At 45.5% G+C, this 20,228-nt stretch overlaps 1 protein-coding gene across 7 annotated transcripts in view; it reads right to left on the minus strand.

Annotated features, from left to right (window-relative positions):
- PICALM (phosphatidylinositol binding clathrin assembly protein) overlaps positions 1 to 20,228 on the minus strand; it is a 495,196-nt gene that overhangs the window by 15,982 nt on the left and 458,986 nt on the right. For 4 of the 7 annotated variants that reach the window (XM_086933967.1, XM_086933966.1, XM_086933965.1 and 1 more), the window contains 2 exons: positions 14,592 to 14,696; positions 3,295 to 3,388 (listed from right to left, as the gene is read on the minus strand). In XM_086933967.1, coding sequence (XP_086790093.1) covers positions 3,305 to 3,388; positions 14,592 to 14,696 — 189 coding nt within the window. In that variant the 3' untranslated portion in view covers positions 3,295 to 3,304. The remainder of the gene's footprint in view (positions 1 to 3,294; positions 3,389 to 14,591; positions 14,697 to 20,228) is intronic. The other 3 variants (XM_086933969.1, XM_086933970.1, XM_086933968.1) reach the window with 1 other exon arrangement.

A 20,228-nucleotide genomic window follows, 5' to 3' on the forward strand; every position in this document is an offset into this window, starting at 1 on the left:
CAGGGTCCGGGATGGCAATCTCGTGTCCGTCCTGATCAGTGCGGTGTACCAGGCAGATATCCGCCATCTCAGGGTTTCCCTCTGGGCCGTCCACCACCGCCCATATCGACAAGGGGCCCGATCCCTTCCGCCGAGGCCTCCGAGTGTCCCAAGTGCCTCCGCTCACCTAGTGTTTCATCCGGCATCACCCGCAGCACCAGTGGAAGGGAGACTGCTCGCTGCTCAATGGCGTTAAAAGTCCGGGCGCATCAGGTGCCTGCAGCTGCCGCCGGTCCGTACAGCCCCCAGCTCTCGGGTGTTGTGGCCTATCCCGAGGCATGGCTGCTAGCAGAATGAAGAAGGCGCGCACCCACAACCTCCGTTACCTTCCCAGGCGCTGCCCGGGCTGCTCCAGTCCCCGCTCTCTTGCAAGGTCTCCCCTGGTCTCCGCGGGTTTGGTGCCTATGCGGCCGTAATCTTGTCTCCATCTCCCAGGCGGCTCAATTGTTGTGTCTGCTCTGGGCGGCCCCAGCCTTCACTACCGGGGTCGTTGATTACCGGGCCAGCGTCACTCACTGTCAGTGTGCTATACTGTTGATTGGGGGTAGGCACTTCCCTGGGAACCGCTAAAGAATAATCCGACGCGGAGGAGCTGCGTGACTCTGCTACAGCGCGGGCGCCATCTTTGACACGCCCCATCACAACATTTTTTAACCACTTTGTTAACCACTGTGATTTGGAAAAAAACAATGGAAGAGAATCAGTATTTTTTAAGGGAATACTCCTGGTCCCCCTGACTAGTATCAAAAAACAATCGGAGGTGCACAAAAGAAAGAAAAAGACAGATTCATCCTTTGTTAGAATATCCCTCACTCACCAACCTAGTTGGTGAAATGCTTCATCCTCGGGTTTCCACCCGGATAGCCCCGGCTGTGCTGCGATACCGGACTACAGTGGAGCGGGTTTGTTTTTTATCGATTTCTTGTGCAGGTGAAAAAAAGTGATTAAAAATTGTCAAGTTTAAACTCACTAAAAAATCCCTTTAATTCGGAGTAAATGGGCAACAGTAAAAAATATCAGTGGGACACCATGCCAGATTTAGGGGCCGATTAGGATGGAGGATTTTCCGCCTCCTCCGGGCCGGCGGAAGCCACCTCCGGCCCGGAGGAGGCGGAAAATCCTCTGCGGACTCACCAAAGACCCACCGCCGCATTACGATGGCTGGTGGGTCTTGGTTTCTGTCCGCTGCTTTTCCGCCGCGGTCGGATTACAACCGCGGTGGAAAAGCTCTCATTTGGCTGGCAGTGTCTATCAGACACCGCCGGCCAAATTAGGAAGCATTTGAAAACATGCTTTTCCGCGGCGGTTTTTCCGCCGTGGAAAAGCATGTGTACTTTTGATTTTGGGGGCCCGTTGCGGGCCCCCAGGGTGTTGGCGGGTGGGGGGTGCACATGGGGGGTACCTATGGTACCCCCCAGCATTTACATGCACAATGCGGCAGGCACCGCGCGGTGCCTGCCGCTTTGTGCATGTAAATGTTACACATGCACTTTTAACATTGCGGCCGGTGCTGCTTGAAGCAGCACCCGCCGCAATGTTAAATATCCAGGATGTGACCGCCAGGGTGGCGGTCACATCCTAATCGCACATAAGGGAACGCCGCAGCCCATGCGGACGTTCCCTCATACTCTGGGGTCGCGGACGGACTCAAGTCCGTCCGTGATCCTAATCGACCCCTAAGTTGGCCTGTGGTGTAACAAGTTACGTTTGTGAGCTAAAAATTGGTCTACATGTTTCAACCTTTTTTGTAATTGTTAGGTTTTTGTCAGGACCAGTGCTGGCAGCCTGGGTGGTATACACTCACTAAGGTGTACCTTACCCATGACTATGTTAAAAAAAAACACTTGGTACTCACAGTGGTGGTAAATGGTTATTTTCCGGGTTCCTAGAAAATACAATTTGAAACGCTAAAATAGCATGTCTCATGGGCGTCGGGGTTACAAGTACAAGATCCTGACACGATTTGTGGTGAATCAGGGTTGGCTGTTTCGCCTATCATGCAGACCTCCTCGGCGCCTCGTTTGAGACTGCGATTTACCAGGCACCGATCCAGTTATTAACAATAATGGCTTCCTATGGCGACCATATACAACAATACATTAGCCTTCAACGATTTTACATCTTTCTCCAGGTACAGGTGGGTTTCTTAGGTAGCGAGTGTGGATGCAGCTACACCATAGCAAATCCTCAAAATATTTGGTTAGTGATTCCAAGTTTGGTTAACATCATAGTAGCAGAGAATCACCTTTCGAGTCTTCAATGCCTGCCATAACAAGTTCTAATGAAAAACGGCGAAACACCAAAAATGGTTCTAATAAAGGGATTTTTAACCACTAGCTTTAATGTTGGTGTGTTCAGAAGTTGGGCTATTCCTATACCCTGAGAATTTAGTGCTTTTGTAGCATAGTCTTAACTGTGGCATTATCATTATGCTTTTCCCCTTCCTGCAGAAGCTAGATGCATGAACCCCCCCCCCCCCCCCCCCCCCACCCTTTTAAGTTTTGCAGTTAGGAACGAGGGGTTGCAGATGAGCAAAGAATTATGATATTCCATATTGTTAGGCTGCAGTCATTGGACTTACTTGGAACATGACAGAGCACAGCTAATGTCTTTGTAATGTTGCACGTTAGTTCACATATGGCTGTATGGACATCTTTTATAAGAATGGAAGGCTAAGTACTAATAGAACATTGGAATGTTGGGAGCTTCATTGAAAACAATGGAGTGCAACGGGCTTACAATGGCTGGTATAAGCCTGGATCTGCAACATTCCAATGTTTCTTTGTTCACAGCTCTGGCTGTGAACAAAGGCTTCAGGGAGCCTGAGGGGATTCCAATCTCCTCACGCTTCCAAAAGGCTTTGTTTTTTTTGTTAGAACATTCTGTCCTCTAGTGACAGAATATTCTAAAAGCCTTATAGCCCTTCGTAGATGGGCTATACCGCTATTAAAGTCCCTCTCCCTTGTTAAAGGCACTCACCTTCGGCTCGGGCCTTTAACGCTGGAGAGGGCCTTTAATTGCCGGTATAGCCCTCTACCGTGGGCTATAAGGCTATAATGCATTTCAATCAAAGATCCTGTTTACCACTCAAGAGAATACGGCCCTCATCAAAAGAAGAAATGACTAGAGAAATGCAGTTAAGACATGAACAATTTTCATTTGCTGGTTTAGGGACAAACATCTGCATGTGCATAAATGTGTCTTTCAGTGGATTCCAATCCATTAGTTGGTGCAGTCTAAAATAACAAGTAATACCTAAATGGTTCTACAAGAAATCCTTTAGAGAATGCTCTGCAAAGGGATCCCTTCCGGAAATTCTCTGTGGACTTTGACTGGAAGCTGCAGACAACTGTTTGAGATAACAGAGACAGACAGAAAGAGAAAGAGAAAAAAAGGGCTCAAATGGTAGAATATGAGAAGAAAAATGTAATGAAAAAGTAAATATGTTTAAAAGACTGTTGAGGAAATGGATTAGTAGGTAACAGTTGGAATCATGAAAAGAAAGGTGACTCTTAAAAGGTACTGTGAGAGAGTGCTATTTCACCTGAGTTCACAAAGCTGTATTACCCCTGTTCCTTGGAATATTTGGTGCCCCTTTTTCCATATGAGCAATTTGCTACCGGCCAGCTTCTTTCTCCGATTGTCACAAACTTTTTTAATTCTTGAAATGTACTGCTCTGAGATGGGTGTCCCCATGGGATGGCAAACTAGGAAACAAATTGTCACTGGAGCCTACTGACACATGCATGCTTAGTCACCATCATAGTAGATATATTTATTTTGGGTTATTTGCCGATGCGAAGAATCAATATTGTTTTCTTCCTTTTGTCAATGCTATTTAGTATCAGCAAAAAGCGCTGGTAAGGCCAAAACGTCTTTCAAAGTTCAATGCTGGTTTATGTTTATTGTGGCTACAGTAAGTGGTTTGTCATAGCAACATTAACTCCGTCTAGTAAGCAGTGAAGAAACAAAGGGTTACAGAATCTAGGGCCTGAAACGTGCAGAGGTCCATGGTTGATAGATTCAAGGTAGCAAGAATAGGTCAGGCAGATTTGCTCCCACTACTAGTCAGCTGTAAGAAAGTTCAGAGCAAAATGATGAGGGCTATACAATTGCTGGACAACTATACCAACATCTCGAGGGGTTTACACGATGGAGCTGAAGCTGGACATCAGGAGCCTACAAAGGTATGAATCTGCCGGTCAATCACCCAAAAGGCGATGGGAGGACGCTTGCAATAAGTCTAACCACTGGCAATTGCTTGCAGTAGCCCTCCAACCCATTGTTCTTTTGCTCTGCTTGCCACCTCCGTTTCACCGCGCTGAATGCAAATAAGCCTTAACCTTGCTCCAAAATGAACCGTCCAGCCCGAGCTGCCACGCCAGGTCCTCTCTAAACCAGAGAACAAGCAACACAAGACAGGTTGTGCCCCGATAGGGGCTTGTCAGTAGGATACAGCTTGGTTCCAGTGTCACAGTGAGCACAAGATCCGTGCCTGGGCATTCCCTTGCCTCTTAGGGTGGTACATCCAACACAAAAATGTAATGGGTGGAATACTTACAATAAATCGACCCACTGGAAATTGCTCATGGTAGCATTTCAACCCATTGCTCTTTTGCCCACCTGGACACCTATATTTGGGCTCAAACCAGTGGTATGGATTGGTTCAAACTGAAGTGGAATGGTTAGACTTATTGAAAGCATTCCTCCAATTCTCTTTTGTGTATTTGATGGTCCTCTATTAAAGGCAGCAGCTTGCAAAAAACACTTGGTCCCAGCATTATACACCCTCTCAAAGTGGGTATCACTATTAGTCGGAGAATAAATGTTGTACGGTGTTGGAGAGCAGTGTCTTCTATGATGATATGGCTTTGTGCTTAGCTTGGAAATTATGTCTATTATTATTTTTTTCGGACAGCCAGACAATAACATATTCAATAACTTTGTTCTTTTAAATAGTCAACCCAATAACAGGAGTATCTTCTTGGCATTAATCAGTCCACGAGTCAGTTAAGCTCATAAATTTTGGTAAACAAAGTACAATTTTGTGAGAGCATTCTGCTGTCCAGAGGTTGCATGCCTTCACGCGTCTTTCTTATCAGCCTGTTTTCGCACTCATGTTTATAACATAGTCAATCACTCTTTAATCCAACATCATGCTCTCGTTCATTCACCTTTCCTTCCATTCAAACACATTGTCATTTATGCTTTCACTATCATTGACACTATCTTCAAATTCATTCATCCATCCTCACATGTTCATTCAGTTATGCAATAATTGATAACCACTAATTTATTGTGTAATTTTTGCTCATGTATTCATTCATTTACCAGTCAACAAATGTAATTTTTCACACATAAAACCTCACTTTCATGCTCACATTCATTCATCTAAACTTCACTCTATTCGTCTTTCCATCTTCATGTTTGAATTAAATCATTCATCTATACTCTCATTCACTCACCTATTCATTTCCCCACTCTTCACCTTCGCTCATTAAATCATTAAGACATCCATCCTTCCACCTACACTCCTATTTTTTTATTCTTCAGCTCCTATGCTTTCATTAGTTCGCGAGTCCAGATGCAGTTGCCACCGCCTCGAAAAGGCCTGGAGGAACACTAAATCCAAAGAAGCCCACAACAACTTCAGAGCCGCCACCAACGCATCAGAGAAACGAAGAAAAAAGCGATTGAAGACAGAATCTCCACCCACGTGCACAACAGCAAAGAATTCTTCAACATCATCAAGGAGTTCGCCCAACCCACCAGCGAGTCCACTGACATCCCTCCCTCACAAGATTGTGACAAACTCAGCACTGTTTTCCACCACAAAATCAAGAGCATCATCGACAACTTCGACGAAGACAACCAACACATCGTACCCTCACCAACCATCCCCAACACCCGGAAACCAGCGATTGACAACTGGACAGCCCTCACCACCGAAGACACACTGAAGACAATGAAGTCAAGCCACTCAGGGGCCCACACGGACCCCTGCCCCCACCACATCTTCAACAGAGCTGCCGCTACCATCGCACACATGCTGCACCATACCATCAACCGCTCCCTGGTGACCGCCTCCTTCCCAGACGACTGGAAACACGCTGAGGCCAACCCCCTCCTGAAGAAACCCGCAGCAGACCTCACCGGCCTCAAAAACTACAGACCCATCTCCCTGATCCCGTTCCCAGCAAAAGTCATCGAGAAAGTCATCAACAGCCAACTCGCCACATTCATCGAAGAGCAAACATCCTCGACTCCTCCCAATCATGCTTCAGAAAAAAACACAGTACCAAAACCGCCCTCCTTGCCGCAACAGATGACATCGGCACCCTATTGGACAAAGGGGAAACAGTAGCCCTCATCCTTCTCGACCTCTCAGCGGCGTTCAACACAGTCTCTCATTGCACCCTAATTCGCAGACTCTACGACGCAGGAATCTAGGACACGGCCCTTGACTGGATCAGCTCCTTCCTCTCTGGTAGAAAGCAGCGGATCAGACTACCCCCTTTCCTCTCTGACCCTACACCTACCACCTGCGGAGTCCCCAGGGCTCCTCCCTCAGCCAGATGCTCTTCAACGTCTACATGGCTCCACTCGCCCATATCGTCAGAACCAACGGACTCAACATTGTGTCAGACGCAGACGACACGCTACTCATCCTCTCCTTATCTGACGAACCCAGCACCGCCAGACACAACTTTCAAGAAGGCATGGAAGCCGTCAGCAAATGGATGAAAAACAGCTGCCTCCAACTAAACACCAACACAGCAGAAGTACTCATCATGGGCGCAAACCCCGACGCCTGCAGTGACACCTGGTGGCCCCCACCCTCAGAACCCTGCCAACCCCCACGGACGACGCACGCAACCTGGGAATCATCCGCGCTCAAAATGGACCGCCAGATCAACTCAGTCTCATCTTCTTGCTTCCACACCCTCTGCCTCCTTCGTAAGACCTTCAAATGGATCCCCATCTAACACAGAAGGACCGTCACTCACGACTTGGTCACCAGCAGACACGAGTACGGCAACGTACTCTATGCCGGAATAAACAAAAACCTCACCCACAAGTTACAGAACATCCAGAACGTCACCGCAAGTCTGGTCCTCAGCCTGCTAAAACACTGCCACATCTCACAGCACCTGCGCACACTCCACTGGCTCCCTGTCGAGGTGAGAATCACCTTCAAACCCGAAAACATTGCTACCCATCTTCTCAAGAAACCTCAAAACCTGGCTCTTTGACAGAGCTCCTACATGATTGACTGGAACCTGCACCCCCCTTACCTCTACGCCTTGAGACCCTTAGGGGTGAGTAGATATGCTCAACAACCGCCTGATTGATTGATTCACCCCCACTCACTGAATCATTCACAATAGCATCATTACATTTGGGGTCCAAGTGCCTCAGGCAAAACAAAGGACACACAAGTGAGTACTCAAGCACAGGGGTTATTGGACTTCATCCACAGGTATTAATCCCTCATTTGACTACACATTTAAACCTCAAGATTCTATAAGAATATTCCACATAGAAACTAGTTACATGTCTTAAAGAGCATCACAACCCCACCCAAGCTGCACAGCAAGATACAGGAAGAGAATGGGGTCCAGAAACTAGTGGTGTAGGGATGGAGGGGAGAGATGCAGTGGCCAGGCAAAACCTATGACTCAAAACAAAGAAAGTAGACAGCAAAGCCATGCAGTGTGTACAGAACAAATAATGGTAAAATGGATGTTAGATAACACGGCTAGTGCAGAACCAAATTCTAACAACCAGGTTGCTTAACTGCTCTCTCCCTCTTTCTATTATCACAATGCCCCTGCACAGTAACACCTCCATGCATATTTATCAAGTCCTCCTCCACACCCTCACATTCCAGATTCACATAATCCACAGGTGTTTTCTGGCATACCTTATTTGCCATGGTCTTCAAAACCACCACTCTACGTTTGTTCCAGATTCTGCCATCCTCATTCTTAAGAACATTCCTAAAAAACACGTGATCACCCTTGTGAACTTGGACTAATCCACGCAGCTGGATAGCGCTTTAATCCTCACAAAGTCACCACCAGGCTACCTTGGAGGGTTCCACTTGTTTTAACTCAAATAAAAATGTATTTTCCTTTTGAACTGTCGGATTACCTCTCTATTATCCCATGCATCTAATCCATGATCATGCACACCTTTGTTGCACACCGTCCATCCTGGACTTATTTTGGTGCCGCGTTACACAACCCTGCAACATCTCCGAAGATGATTTGCTGTAGTACTGTGTAGGGACACAGGGTATGCTGTTATGTGATTTTGAAATTCCCCTCACCAGTCTAGACCAGGGGTACCTGCTAACTGGATGTCTTGCTTGGGGTTCTTATTTATGCGTTACACTGCTCCATCAGTCTCTAGATGAAACAGAGTTCTACTTATGAGAAACGCCACACACTTTCAAATACTTCTCTGTGACCTAAGAGACAAACAGATTTCATTGTCCAACAAAATGCTCCTCCGAAGCACTGAAGCTTGAATATGCTCTCTTAGAATTTAAATATGCTCAGCATGGAGATGTTTTTAACACTAGCAACTTCGACCCCCCCCCCCCGGAACACAATCCCAACACCACTATGAGGGAAGGGTGCCATGTTCTCATCTTATGGGACCAAATAGATCTATTGACACTTCCTCCAATGGGCAACTCGACACCAATAGCATTTGTCTTACTCTAAAGCCCTTATCACTCTTGTTGCACTCCAAGCAGTCTCTCAAAATATATCTGTCTCGTGGCCAAACAGCGGCCAACACTGATATGCTTGGAGCCTCTCCTTTGTATCCATAGTCCAAAGAAGTCTCTTCTACAGACCTTCTGGTGTCACTAGCTCGGTGCACCTGAGCAGAACACCCCTAACCACGAAGTCCATTCCTTACCAACAATCATGCCTTTCCCAAATCCTTCCATGATTTGTTTTACAATTATGTTCATTGCAAAACTCGTCTTAAATCAAATCCAAATGTTATTCTGGGAAACATTTAAAAAAAACACCAATACCATGATAAAATGCTAAAAATATGTAAACGATAAGATTATAACAGTAATAATCAGCACGACCCAACAACCGACCACCTGGTAAGCCAAGCTTCAAGAAGGAACCTGTCCACAGCATCCACATATCACATTTCCGAATAAGGGAATTTCCAAACTATTGCAGCGAAACATGCCATTCAGATGGTCCACTTCACGCATTCTATTACTTGGGCATCAATCCTGCAACAACTCTGAGGAAGGCTGTACAGACAGGAAAACTATGAAGCTCTCTATAGGCATGCCAAAATGATGCTTCGTGGCTGGCAAACCCACACACTGTAGTGTTTAGGCAAAATAGCCAGAGTCAAAATGACGGTCCACTCCAGAGAAGGACTACTGTACATCTTTCAAGAGCTGTTACACTAAATAGGGAAGGGAAACCTCCTCCAGTTTCAACAACTATTGGAAATCTACATCTGTGGAGGACAAACGTCAGGAGGCCACAAAGTACCCTGCATCTAAAAGAGAGGTGGGCTGGAGTTCCAATTATTACTCATTAATATCAAGCTACTCAACTCGGACTCTTGGCATAAATAGATTAAATAGGAGATGACGAAGGGTGGTGCATGTTGGGTTTAACAGAGCAGCATAAGGCGGCGACGTATTATTTGGGGTGGGCAGTCACTCACCTCAAGCAATATTAACACTCAGTTGTCAGGGTGAACCCCCAGTATCATGAATATAACTTGAGTTCTCCCCCTGGTAGCTACGACAAAGAGCAGACAGTATTAAACAAGGACAATGTGTAAAAACGCAAATACAGTTCCAAACCACTAGTAACATTAAAACTCCAGAATAAAAATCCCATGGCAAATTAAAAGAACAGAGTAAATTTTAATATAAAGAAGGTCACCAAAATTACAAAAATCCATAAGGGGAACTGGAGCAATGAATTGTTAAGGATGTAAGTGAAAATAGCGCAGAAACGCACTAAGAGCCAATACTAGCCAAAGGATGCAGCAGAGCAGGACCGAGGCGCAATTTCAGGTCGCCTGTGGTGGAAGGTAGGTCAGATACACCAAGAGAGATGTCCTGGTCAAAGATTTAACTCCCTTAGCCTGTTTTTACAGAGTTCATAATCCTTCAGTGGGCAAATGTGAAGTTATAAATGATGAGGTGAAATGAAACCAAACACCTTTGTCCTGCTGAGGCTCTAGCCTAGAGGTCTTGAAAGCCAAAGATTGTCTTAAGTTTCAACTTTTCAGGGATTTTGGAGCAGCTTCTCTGGGTCACTTCTAAGGCTTCAAGGACCTCAGGGACAGCATTAGAGGCCAGGACGTACTGCAACAGAGGTCACCAGCAGGATATAGTCCAGGTTCAGTTGTTACTGGTTAACTAATCACTTTAAAAAAGGCCTCTTGTAGCTTGATATGTCCCTGTAGCCACACAGGAGGTCGCCCAACAGACCCTTGGAGTCCACTTTGAAGTGATGGGTACAAGTGGAAGAAGGTCCAGCCCTTCATGCCTCTACACAGGTCACAGAGAATAGGTCCAGTTCTCTTCTGATCTTTCGCAGGTCCAGAGAGTGTGACGAGGAACTGTGGGTGAGGTGCCAGCATTGCAGCTTTAAGTAGCTGGTGGGTGGGGTGACTCCTAGGAACACCCTAAAGAATGGGGAAAAGTTCTCGGGGGCAACCTTCCCCTCTTTTGCAGCACATCCTGTTTGCCTTACTACAAACTATCCCACATTTCATCATTTAAAGGTACATCTGAGAAGGCACAGGCTTTCTGCTTTTGGAGGCAGCTTGTGTGCCATTCAGGGGCACTCTACCTGGTGGACAACAACGTTTACTTATGGGTGGCTTGCTAATATTTAAGCAGAGTAGGCCTCCTTGATAAGGGCCAGCTTACAATGAATCTGGAAGCAAAGAGAAACTGCAGTCGTCAACTCCGTCTGATAGTGTGGAGTGACTCCACACTATCAGATGGAGTTGACGCTGCAGTCCTTATCAAGGAGGCCTTCGCAGCCACACTGTACATGTTAATTCTCTGGAAGGACCTCACATCACTTTTTGCCCTGAAGAAGTTCATTGCATATGAACGAAACACGTTGGCTGGCAAATTTCTGTATTTGGATTCTGATGAAAATAAAGTGTCTATTGAGACAACCTAATCAAGACTATATGCTTTATTGAAAAACTATCTTCACTTAACGGGTGGTGCACCACTCTATAGCTTGGGCTCGGCTTGATAATATTTGAAAGCACAATTTGCAGCTTAACAAAAAAGGTTTTCAGGTTGCTGAAATCAGGTTATACATGGTAGGACTAAATTCATGTTTTCAGGACAACCCTTGGGATAGAACAATAGCTGATGAAGTCCAAGAGGTATTTACCTTCCAGACCCTGAGTGCATTTTCTACATCACATACTAGGCACTTACAGACAAGTTATATATGCCAATCAAGGTTAAACCAATTTTATTATGTTTAAAGGGGAAGCACAGGCACTTTACTCCTATTACCTGGGGTAAAGTGCAGAGAGCTCCAAGTACAGCAAAAGAGATAGGGCAAATATTGGGGGGAAATCCCACCAACTTCTACAAGCAGGAACCTGTACAGATGAGGTGAGCAAATCTTGAGGGACTATCACACACTGTATCTATTTATGCCATTATGAGGGGAACTCTGAATTTATCCCTGGGAGGAAGAGAGTTGCCTTTGGGGAGTGGTTTGAAGGACCTAGAGGTAGGGTATCAGAAGGCAAACACTTTCGATATGCACGAGTGAGACACTGAGTGTCAAAGCTGAGGCAAGGCAGGGAGCTACAAGTTCCCACAATTGTATGCAAAAAAATGCACCTGATATCAAGGGGATGCAACACACACTACTTCTAGCCTTTATAAAATACTACAGGTGACAAAGGAGAAAAACGTGAAAAGGCTATAGAAGGAGGATTTAGGGATATGATTAGACAAGGAGCAGTGGTTTGAAATACAAATTAGGAGCACTAACTATGCAAGTCATGCACAAGGCAGAGAGGGATTATTTAAAATTCTTTACAGGTGGCACCCCTCATAGTTACACAAATTAAACCCCACATAGTCTGAAAACTATTCATGAAGGTACAAAAAGATGATGCCCCAAAATTCTAGGTTTCAGGGAGAACGTACTGCAGGGTATCACGTAAGCAATGGGGAACCAGGCAGCTAGTTGTCCAGAAGCAGTTTTAACTGGGGAGCCGTTGGAAGGGATTTAAACACCACACACTATAAACGGTAAGCTCATAGCACACATGCTTTATGCATTTAAGTTAAGGAACGGAGAGAGCCACAGAAACCACAAAGACTGAATGTACTGTACATCATGGTTGATACCTTAGAGGGAGATGTTCAAGGACAATCAATGGCAGGCAGCTTAAGTGAGGCAGTGGAGACAATGCCAGAGTCGGAGTTTTAAAAAGTCACTGAAATGTGGATTGCAGGGAGAAGGTGAAGTTTAGGAGAGCTGGAGAGATTATAGGTGAATGGATCTACACTGAATATATCACCTCACCACTTTGCTGTACTGAACTGCTTAATGTGAAATGTTTCAGGAGGGGCAGGGGCAACCACGTGGACAGCAGAGGGTGGGCAGGAGTGACTGGGTGCAAGCGGACAAACAATGGAGGGTAACAGGAAGCGGCTGGGGCAAGCACACAATGAAGGGTGGGAAGAGGGGCTGAGCAATGGAGGATGAACAGGCTGAACTGTAAGAGCAGAGACATCAACACATACAGCTGTTTATCTGATTACACCATCTTCTTGTCTCTACTTAAGCTATCATTTTGGAAACCTAAATGAGCTCGCCATGAGAGTAAAAATGTAGGTCATCTCAAAAAGATACATTGTGCTTACAAAACGGCAATTAAAGCATAAAAATACGATTAAAGGCCATATATGCCTACATTAAATCAAATTCGATTCCGGATAGGGACTCTAAATTACATAATAATAACAAAAAATGTTACCTTGGGAATTTAAAATAAGAACTGGAAGGTGAAGTAAGCTTGTTAGCAGGAGTTAACGAGCATTAAACATTTGCATATTTAGTTTAGTTACACTACTGCCAAGTTTCAAATAGAGATTGTCTAAATATTTAGTAAAATGTGTGTTGATGTTGTATGTCTTTGAATATTATGTAATGTAAACTTAACTTAATCATTTGGGACATAATTTGGATGAAGTTTTTGAGAAAATCGTCCCCTCTCTCTTCTTGTCTGCCTGCATTCTCCAAGGTTTTCTAATCTCTCACCATAGCCCAGATCTGCTGTTTTCAAATGTATGACTGGCCAATGATTCACTCTCTAACTACATTTCAGCGCCTCAAAACTCATTTAGATCACTTCTCCTTTCTTATAAGCCTCTTTCTACTCAGAAATGAAAACGTTTGGGGGACTCTGGAATAATGCAGCCAACTCTCCAACCGATTCCACATTTTACGCTACAGTTTCACCTGGCTTATCGGCTGGTACCAAAGTGTCTGGGCGCAACACATTGGACCTGTGGATTTACCACAAGTTCCGTACTACTGATGGGCCTGTAGTTGCTGCCACCAAACTCATCCTCAGCTCCATAGGACACATGATGAGGCCATTTCTCATTTGTATCTCTCTTACCCCATTTTCAAATCTTTGATTCGATCGATTCCACCCTCTTCTAATCACTACACTGGATCCTCTTTACCCTCATGTTCGACTTTCTGCGAATTGTCTACAAAAGTATCTATGTCTTGCCCTGTTCCCTACATCCCTTCTCACTTCTCCAAAGACATCTTGTCTACTCTTCCCTTCTCACTTTAATGACATCCAAACTCGGACCTGCCTGTCCCCGCTAGTCCCTCTCAACCCTTCGCTATCCTCCTCCCAGATTACAGTTTCTACTGTGTTCTACAGGCTTCCTTCCCTTCTCTGAAACATCCTTCTTGTACTTGTGTTTCGTGCACAGACCTTACCCGTCGCATTTTGTTCTCTTGGTCTTCGCAAAATGCTCAGGCATGATCGCTCAATAAATACAGTTAAGAGGAATAAGAGGCATAATACGAGTGATGGGAAATTAATGATCTGCTGCAGCACCTCTAGGCTACAGATGTTCCTGCTCTCGGGCAGCCTTTCTCTTTCTCAGTATTAAATGATGAAGGGCAGAGGAGCTGGAAATCAATGCAGATAATTTGTTTTTTCAAATGGCTTAAAACTTTGCTCTTGTGCTTGCAATACTACCCTAGAAGCAGAAGACAACACACGGAAACATGCTTCACATTGACCATGTATTTCTCTATCTGTAGATACTTATGTTCTCGGAATAAAGAGCGCACAATCCCCCAGCAGTTGACTATTAGCTGTAATTATGAAATTTAAATATTACCTTTCATTTTCATACCTTTGCCATTGGTACTTTAATCATACACATTATTTAGCCAATCAGGATTCATCTTTCCTTTAAGATACATTGTAAAGCAAAAGTGACTGAGTTATGCGCAATACCCTACCTGTGCTCCTGATACAGGGCCAAATGGGTTCGCTGGTCTTATTACAGGTTGATTGTAGATCATCGGAGGCTGTGCCATAATTGGTAAGGTCCCCATCTGAGAAGGCTGTGAGAAAACATAGATATTCGATTGGAACCAGCTCCATGAAAAACTGGCATGCACAGCTCGGAGGATGGCATCTGTTCCTATTAAATACTGGTTCTGACAATCAAATACTCTGCCGCCAATTCAGGACACAGGGTCAGGGTTGTCTTCTGGATACGCTAAGGTGCCCATTTTGAGTCCGGCATAATACTAGGTGCAAATTACGCACCCAATTAATACTGAAACTGAGTATATGGTATATACTGGGTGATCACCTTTGCACATCATTGTATAATACATACCTTGGAATCGCAGCTAAAGTGCATGTTGAACTTTTTTCCCTAATTGAGGCTCTTACCTGGTGAATATTGAGCGGGCATATATCCAGAGGGTGCACAAATAGTGCCTGTTTGAGAATCCCGATTCAGTTGAAAAAGGGAGTTTGCATCAAAATCAGAATTTGAACAACCCTCGGAATGGCGGCCTAATAGGTTAAATTTACTCTTCTCCACAGACTAAAACACTGAAAGCGTTAATCAACGTGGTAGAAGTCAAACCGCGAACAGCCCATTCCACCGGAATATCACGGATTCTGAAGTACCAATTCAATAGGGCGATTGCCATCATAAAGGAGTGGCAATGGTTTCACCTTCGGTTGCATAATGGGGTATTTGTGAACAGTGCTGCTGGAACAATTTTCAGAGTGGGGGTGCAGCCATTGAGGTTACATCACTAAAGTCATAGCGATTGTGAAAAATACAAGCATGACACCAAAACAAGTGTAACAAATGTACAGCGCCAATTCAAAAGAACAGTGGTATGGTTGTGGTTTGAAGACGGTCATGCCTTTTGGAGCACTGTTGTGGATGTGCACTATTTACAGACATCACATTTTCCGTTTAAATGGGCACTAAATTTGCATAGATATGCAATATATACTAGTAAAACTATACAGCACACAAACAATAATTTGTAGCAATCTGGTTTCGGCAAATATCTCTCAGTTGCGCATCACCAAATACAGTGTCTTGATTTGTTTTGATCCTATTAAAATCTTTGTCAGCAAGCTTCAGAATTACAAAAAATGTGCTTCATTTGTTCTCCCCTAATTACTGATATATTACTGAAATATGTTTTAATTTGTGCATACTTCATTTACAGGTAAATGTTGTTGTGTTAGAAAGAAAATTACATCCTACAGCTTTTCCTTTCACTTCCTGTACCCCAGCAAGATTGTCACCTAGGTGCCTTTTACACAATCCTCTCACTTTACAGTCAGAGAAATAAAAGTAAACACCGGTTTCCAAATGGGCAGCAAGCTGTCAGAAGGCATGACATAACAGCTGAACTGTGAGCGCACAGCAAGTGTGACAAGATAAACACAAAACTAAGGGTATCTCTATTGCTCATTCCCCTTCGGAACTCCAACATTGTTATGAGGGGGGGGGGGGGGGGGGGGGGGCTGTAGCACCCACAGGACTTCTCCTTCCAGCGCCTAGGTTTGTGAACGATAGTTGTGGGGCGTTTTCTCTTGGTTTTGAGGCAGTCTGTGATTACTGGTCAGCATTGGTGGCGCTGTTTTAGAGATTATTGCACTCAAACGCGGTTTAACAGAGTGACTTCCTTTCTGACCATGACGCTCTAAGGGTAACCAAGAGAGTCGAGGCTTGCTGCAGGCGGTGCCAGATTAAACCCCGTGACGGTCCTTAGGTAGTCGAAATTTCATGATCCCCACTCCATATATTCTCCTAATACGTTAGCTGGAGATGACCATCACTACTGTACATTACACCTACGGAGTTTGCATCAGGTTTTTTTTCAAACTGGCAGCTGCCAGAGGAAGATGAGCTTTTAAGGAATCTGATGTCTCTGATTGATGTACCTCAAATTGTTAATGGGTACATTACATTAACCCCTTGGGCGCGGCCGCGATTCTGCGCCTGTGCAGCAGAATCGCGAGTGGGCGGGTTTATGACGTCCCCCAGCCGTCATCAGCACATGCCCACCATAGTGCATGACAGCTGGGGGTCGTCATCAGCATCGAAGGGGTTAATACAGTATTTTCTCTACAGAGTTTTAATGTAAAGTTTTTGTTTCTTTGGGTTGATTCATTTTTTTCTATCTTTTGGAAACAATTAAAGAAAGCTTGATTGTAATTTTGAACAGGTTATGCACAATGCGTTGATGTGTCGGAGGGCATTAAGCAGTTACAGTGCCTTTACAAAGCCAGGGTGAACAGGTTATGGACAATGCGTTGATGTATCGGAGGACATTAAGCAGTTTCAGCGTCCTAACACAGCAAAGGTGAACAGATTATGGACAATGCGTTGATGTATCGGAGGGCATTAAGCAATTACAGTGTCATTACACAGCAAAGGTGAACAGGTTATGGACAAAGCATTGATGTATCGGAGGGCATTAAGCAATTATATTGTCCTTACACAGCAAAGGTGAACAGGTTGTGGACAATGATTTGATGTATCAGAGGGCATTAAGCAGTTACAGTGCCTTTACAAAGCAAGGGTGAGCAGGTTATGGACAATGCGTTGATGTATCGGAGGGCATTAAGCAGTTACAGCGTCCTAACACAGCAAAGGTGAACAGATTATGGACAATGTGTTGATGTATCGGAGGGCATGAAAACAAGTTACTTACCTGTAACTTTGGTTCCCCAGTATTGGTAACTTTCATAGATTCCCATGCTTTGTATCATTCCCCGTCGTCGGACTGGGAGTCTCGGTAATAAAAAATATCATAGTAGTAGGTACAAAAGAGAAAGGAAAGGCTTAGGCCTCATTCCCTTTTGTAACATATCAGCCTCTTTTTGTAAAAGAGACCAAACTCTAGGCGTCAGCCAATCAGAAGAGCCTCACCCTTAGAACCTTCCTGAAGGAACCTCAGAGCCTCAGATTTTCGTAGCCGTAGAGTGCTAGACACCATACTTGCTGAAGGCTGAGCTTTCCCCGGGGAGGTGGGTGGGCGCATGGGAATCTATGAAAGTTACCAATACTGGGGAACCAAAGTTACAGGTAAGTAACTTGTTTTCTTGCCCCAGTATTGGAACTTTCATAGATTCCCATGCTTTGTATCAGAATAGCAAGCAGTAAAACATCATAAACACATTTTGTAAAGCAGTACATTATCACATTAGCAAGAAATTACAAAATGTGTCACCCCTGGAAGGTGGGATAGAAAGGAAAGCTCACCCATCACTTGAAGAGGTTTCTCAGGACAGCTTGGCCCACAGCCGCATCATCCTGCTGCAAGGATTCTAAGCAATAATGCTTAGTGAACGTGTGTACGCTGCTCCAGGTAGCAGCCCTGCAGATGTCTTTGACATGGACCCCCGCAAAGAGGGCCGAAGAAGAAGCCACCGACCTTGTCGAGTGAGCGCGGATCCTGCCCACCAGAGGTTTTCCTGCTAACTGGTGGCAATGCAGAATGGCACTTGAAATCCATCTCGAGATCCCCTGCTTGGACAGAGGGAGACCCTTGTTTGGACCGCCGAAGGCAATGAATAATTGCGAAGATTTCCTAAAGTCCTTGGTGCGGTCTATGTAGAACTTCAGACATCGTTGCAAATCGAGAGTGTGCAATGTCTTTTCTGCTGGAGTGACTGGGTTCGGAAAAAATGTTTTAAGTATGACTGGTTCATTTAAATGAAAGTCAGTGGGGACTTTTGGAATGAATTTTGGGTTCGTCCTTAAGATGGTAGTGTTCTTTTTGAATTGCAAAAATGGTTCTTGGATAGTCAGGGCCTGTATTTCCCCCACTCGCCTCGCTGACGTGAGGGCCAAGAGTAGAGCTAACTTCCACGATAAGAACTTTAGGTCTGAGCGGTGAATTGGTTCAAAAGGTCTTTTCATTAGCTGAGCTAGGACTAAGTTCAGATGCCACGTTGGAGGAGGAGATCGCACTGGTGGATAAACCCTGAACAGACCTTTGAGGAATTGCTTGACAATTCTCGCAGACCACAAAGAAGGACCCGAGTCCGCCCTTCTGAATCTCGAAATCGCCGCTAAATGAACCTTGATGGTAGAATGGGACAGATTAGACTTAGCCAGCGAGAGCAGGTAAGGCAGGAGTTGATGAGGTTGTGACATGAAAGGATCAATCTTTTCTTTATTGCACCAAATACAAAATCTCTTCCACTTTAATCTGTATGTTTTGTTCGTGGACGGAGCCCTCGCCTGAGAGAGGATGTCTTTGACCTCAGTGGAAAGAGGAACATTCATGTATTCTCGCTGGTCAGGAGCCATGCGGTCAGGTGCAACGACCTTGGGTCTGGATGCCAAACCTGCCCTCCGGACATTGCCAAGAGATCCGGAACGTCCTCTAGCATTATCGGAGGTACCAGCGATAGCAGATGTAGTTCGGTGTACCAGAATTGTCTTGGCCATGCCGGGGCTATTAGGATGAGTTTGCATGGTTCCGTTTTCATCTTCCTGATGAGTCGAGGAAGCAGGGGGATCGGTGGAAATGCATAGAGGAACCTCCCCGTCCAGGCTATTGACAAGGCATTGCCCAACGAGCCTTGGTGATGGAACCTGCTGGCGTAGGCTGGACACTTTCTGTTGGTTGGAGTCGCAAAAAGGTCCACCTCTGGTGTGCCCCATTGTTGAAAGAGTAGATCCAGAACCTGTTGCTTCAGCTCCCACTCGTGAGTGACTGAGGTGAGTCTGCTCAGCCTGTCTGCGCCTTCGTTGAGCACTCCTGGTAAGTGCTCCGCCCTCAGAGAAATTCCGTGAAGAATCGTCCATTCTAGAATCTGTTGAGCCTCCCGTGACAAGGGAAGTGATCTGGTCCCTCCCTCCTTGTTCACATAATGCATAGCCGTGGTGTTGTCTGTCCTGACTAGCACCTGTGAACCCCGGAGACGCGGAAGAAAGGCTTGAAGGGCCAGCCTTATTGCTCTCAGCTCCAACAGGTTGATGTGTAACTTTTGGTCGCTTGGGGACCAATGGCCGCTGACCTGCAGGTCCTGCATCACGGCTCCCCATCCCTCCAGTGACGCATCCGTCGTCAGTACGTGAGGCGATGGAACGCTTGCGAAGGATAGACCTCGGCATAAGTTCTGTTGACTTGACCACCAACGCACTGCATCCTGCATGTCTCGAGTGACCAGCACTTTGTCGTCGAACGATCCGTGCACTTGTTGCCACTGAAGGTCCAGTTGCTCCTGTAGGGGGCGCATCCGGAGCCTGCAGTGCGGGATCAGGGGGATACAGGATGACATTACCCCCAGCAGCGACTTGTAGCTGCGTACAGAAAGACACTTTTTTCTTTGAAGGTTTCCTGCTAGTGTCTGCAGTTTCTGAATCCTCTCTTGAGTCGGATAGGCTTTGGAAAGCTGCGAATCCAGCATTGCTCCGAGGAACCGAGCCCTCTGAGACGGCAGCAGCGTGGACTTGTCTCTGTTCAAGGTGAGACCCAGATTGTGAAACAGAGTGGTGCAAGCCTGCACCGCGTCCTGCGCTAATGTCTTGGTTGGGGCCTTCAGTAACCAATCGTCCAGGTAGGGGAAGACCTGGAAGTGGTGTTTTCGCAGGAATG

Source organism: Lissotriton vulgaris, chromosome 8, assembly GCF_964263255.1.
Source record: "Lissotriton vulgaris chromosome 8, aLisVul1.2, whole genome shotgun sequence".
NCBI lineage: Eukaryota > Metazoa > Chordata > Amphibia > Caudata > Salamandridae > Lissotriton > Lissotriton vulgaris.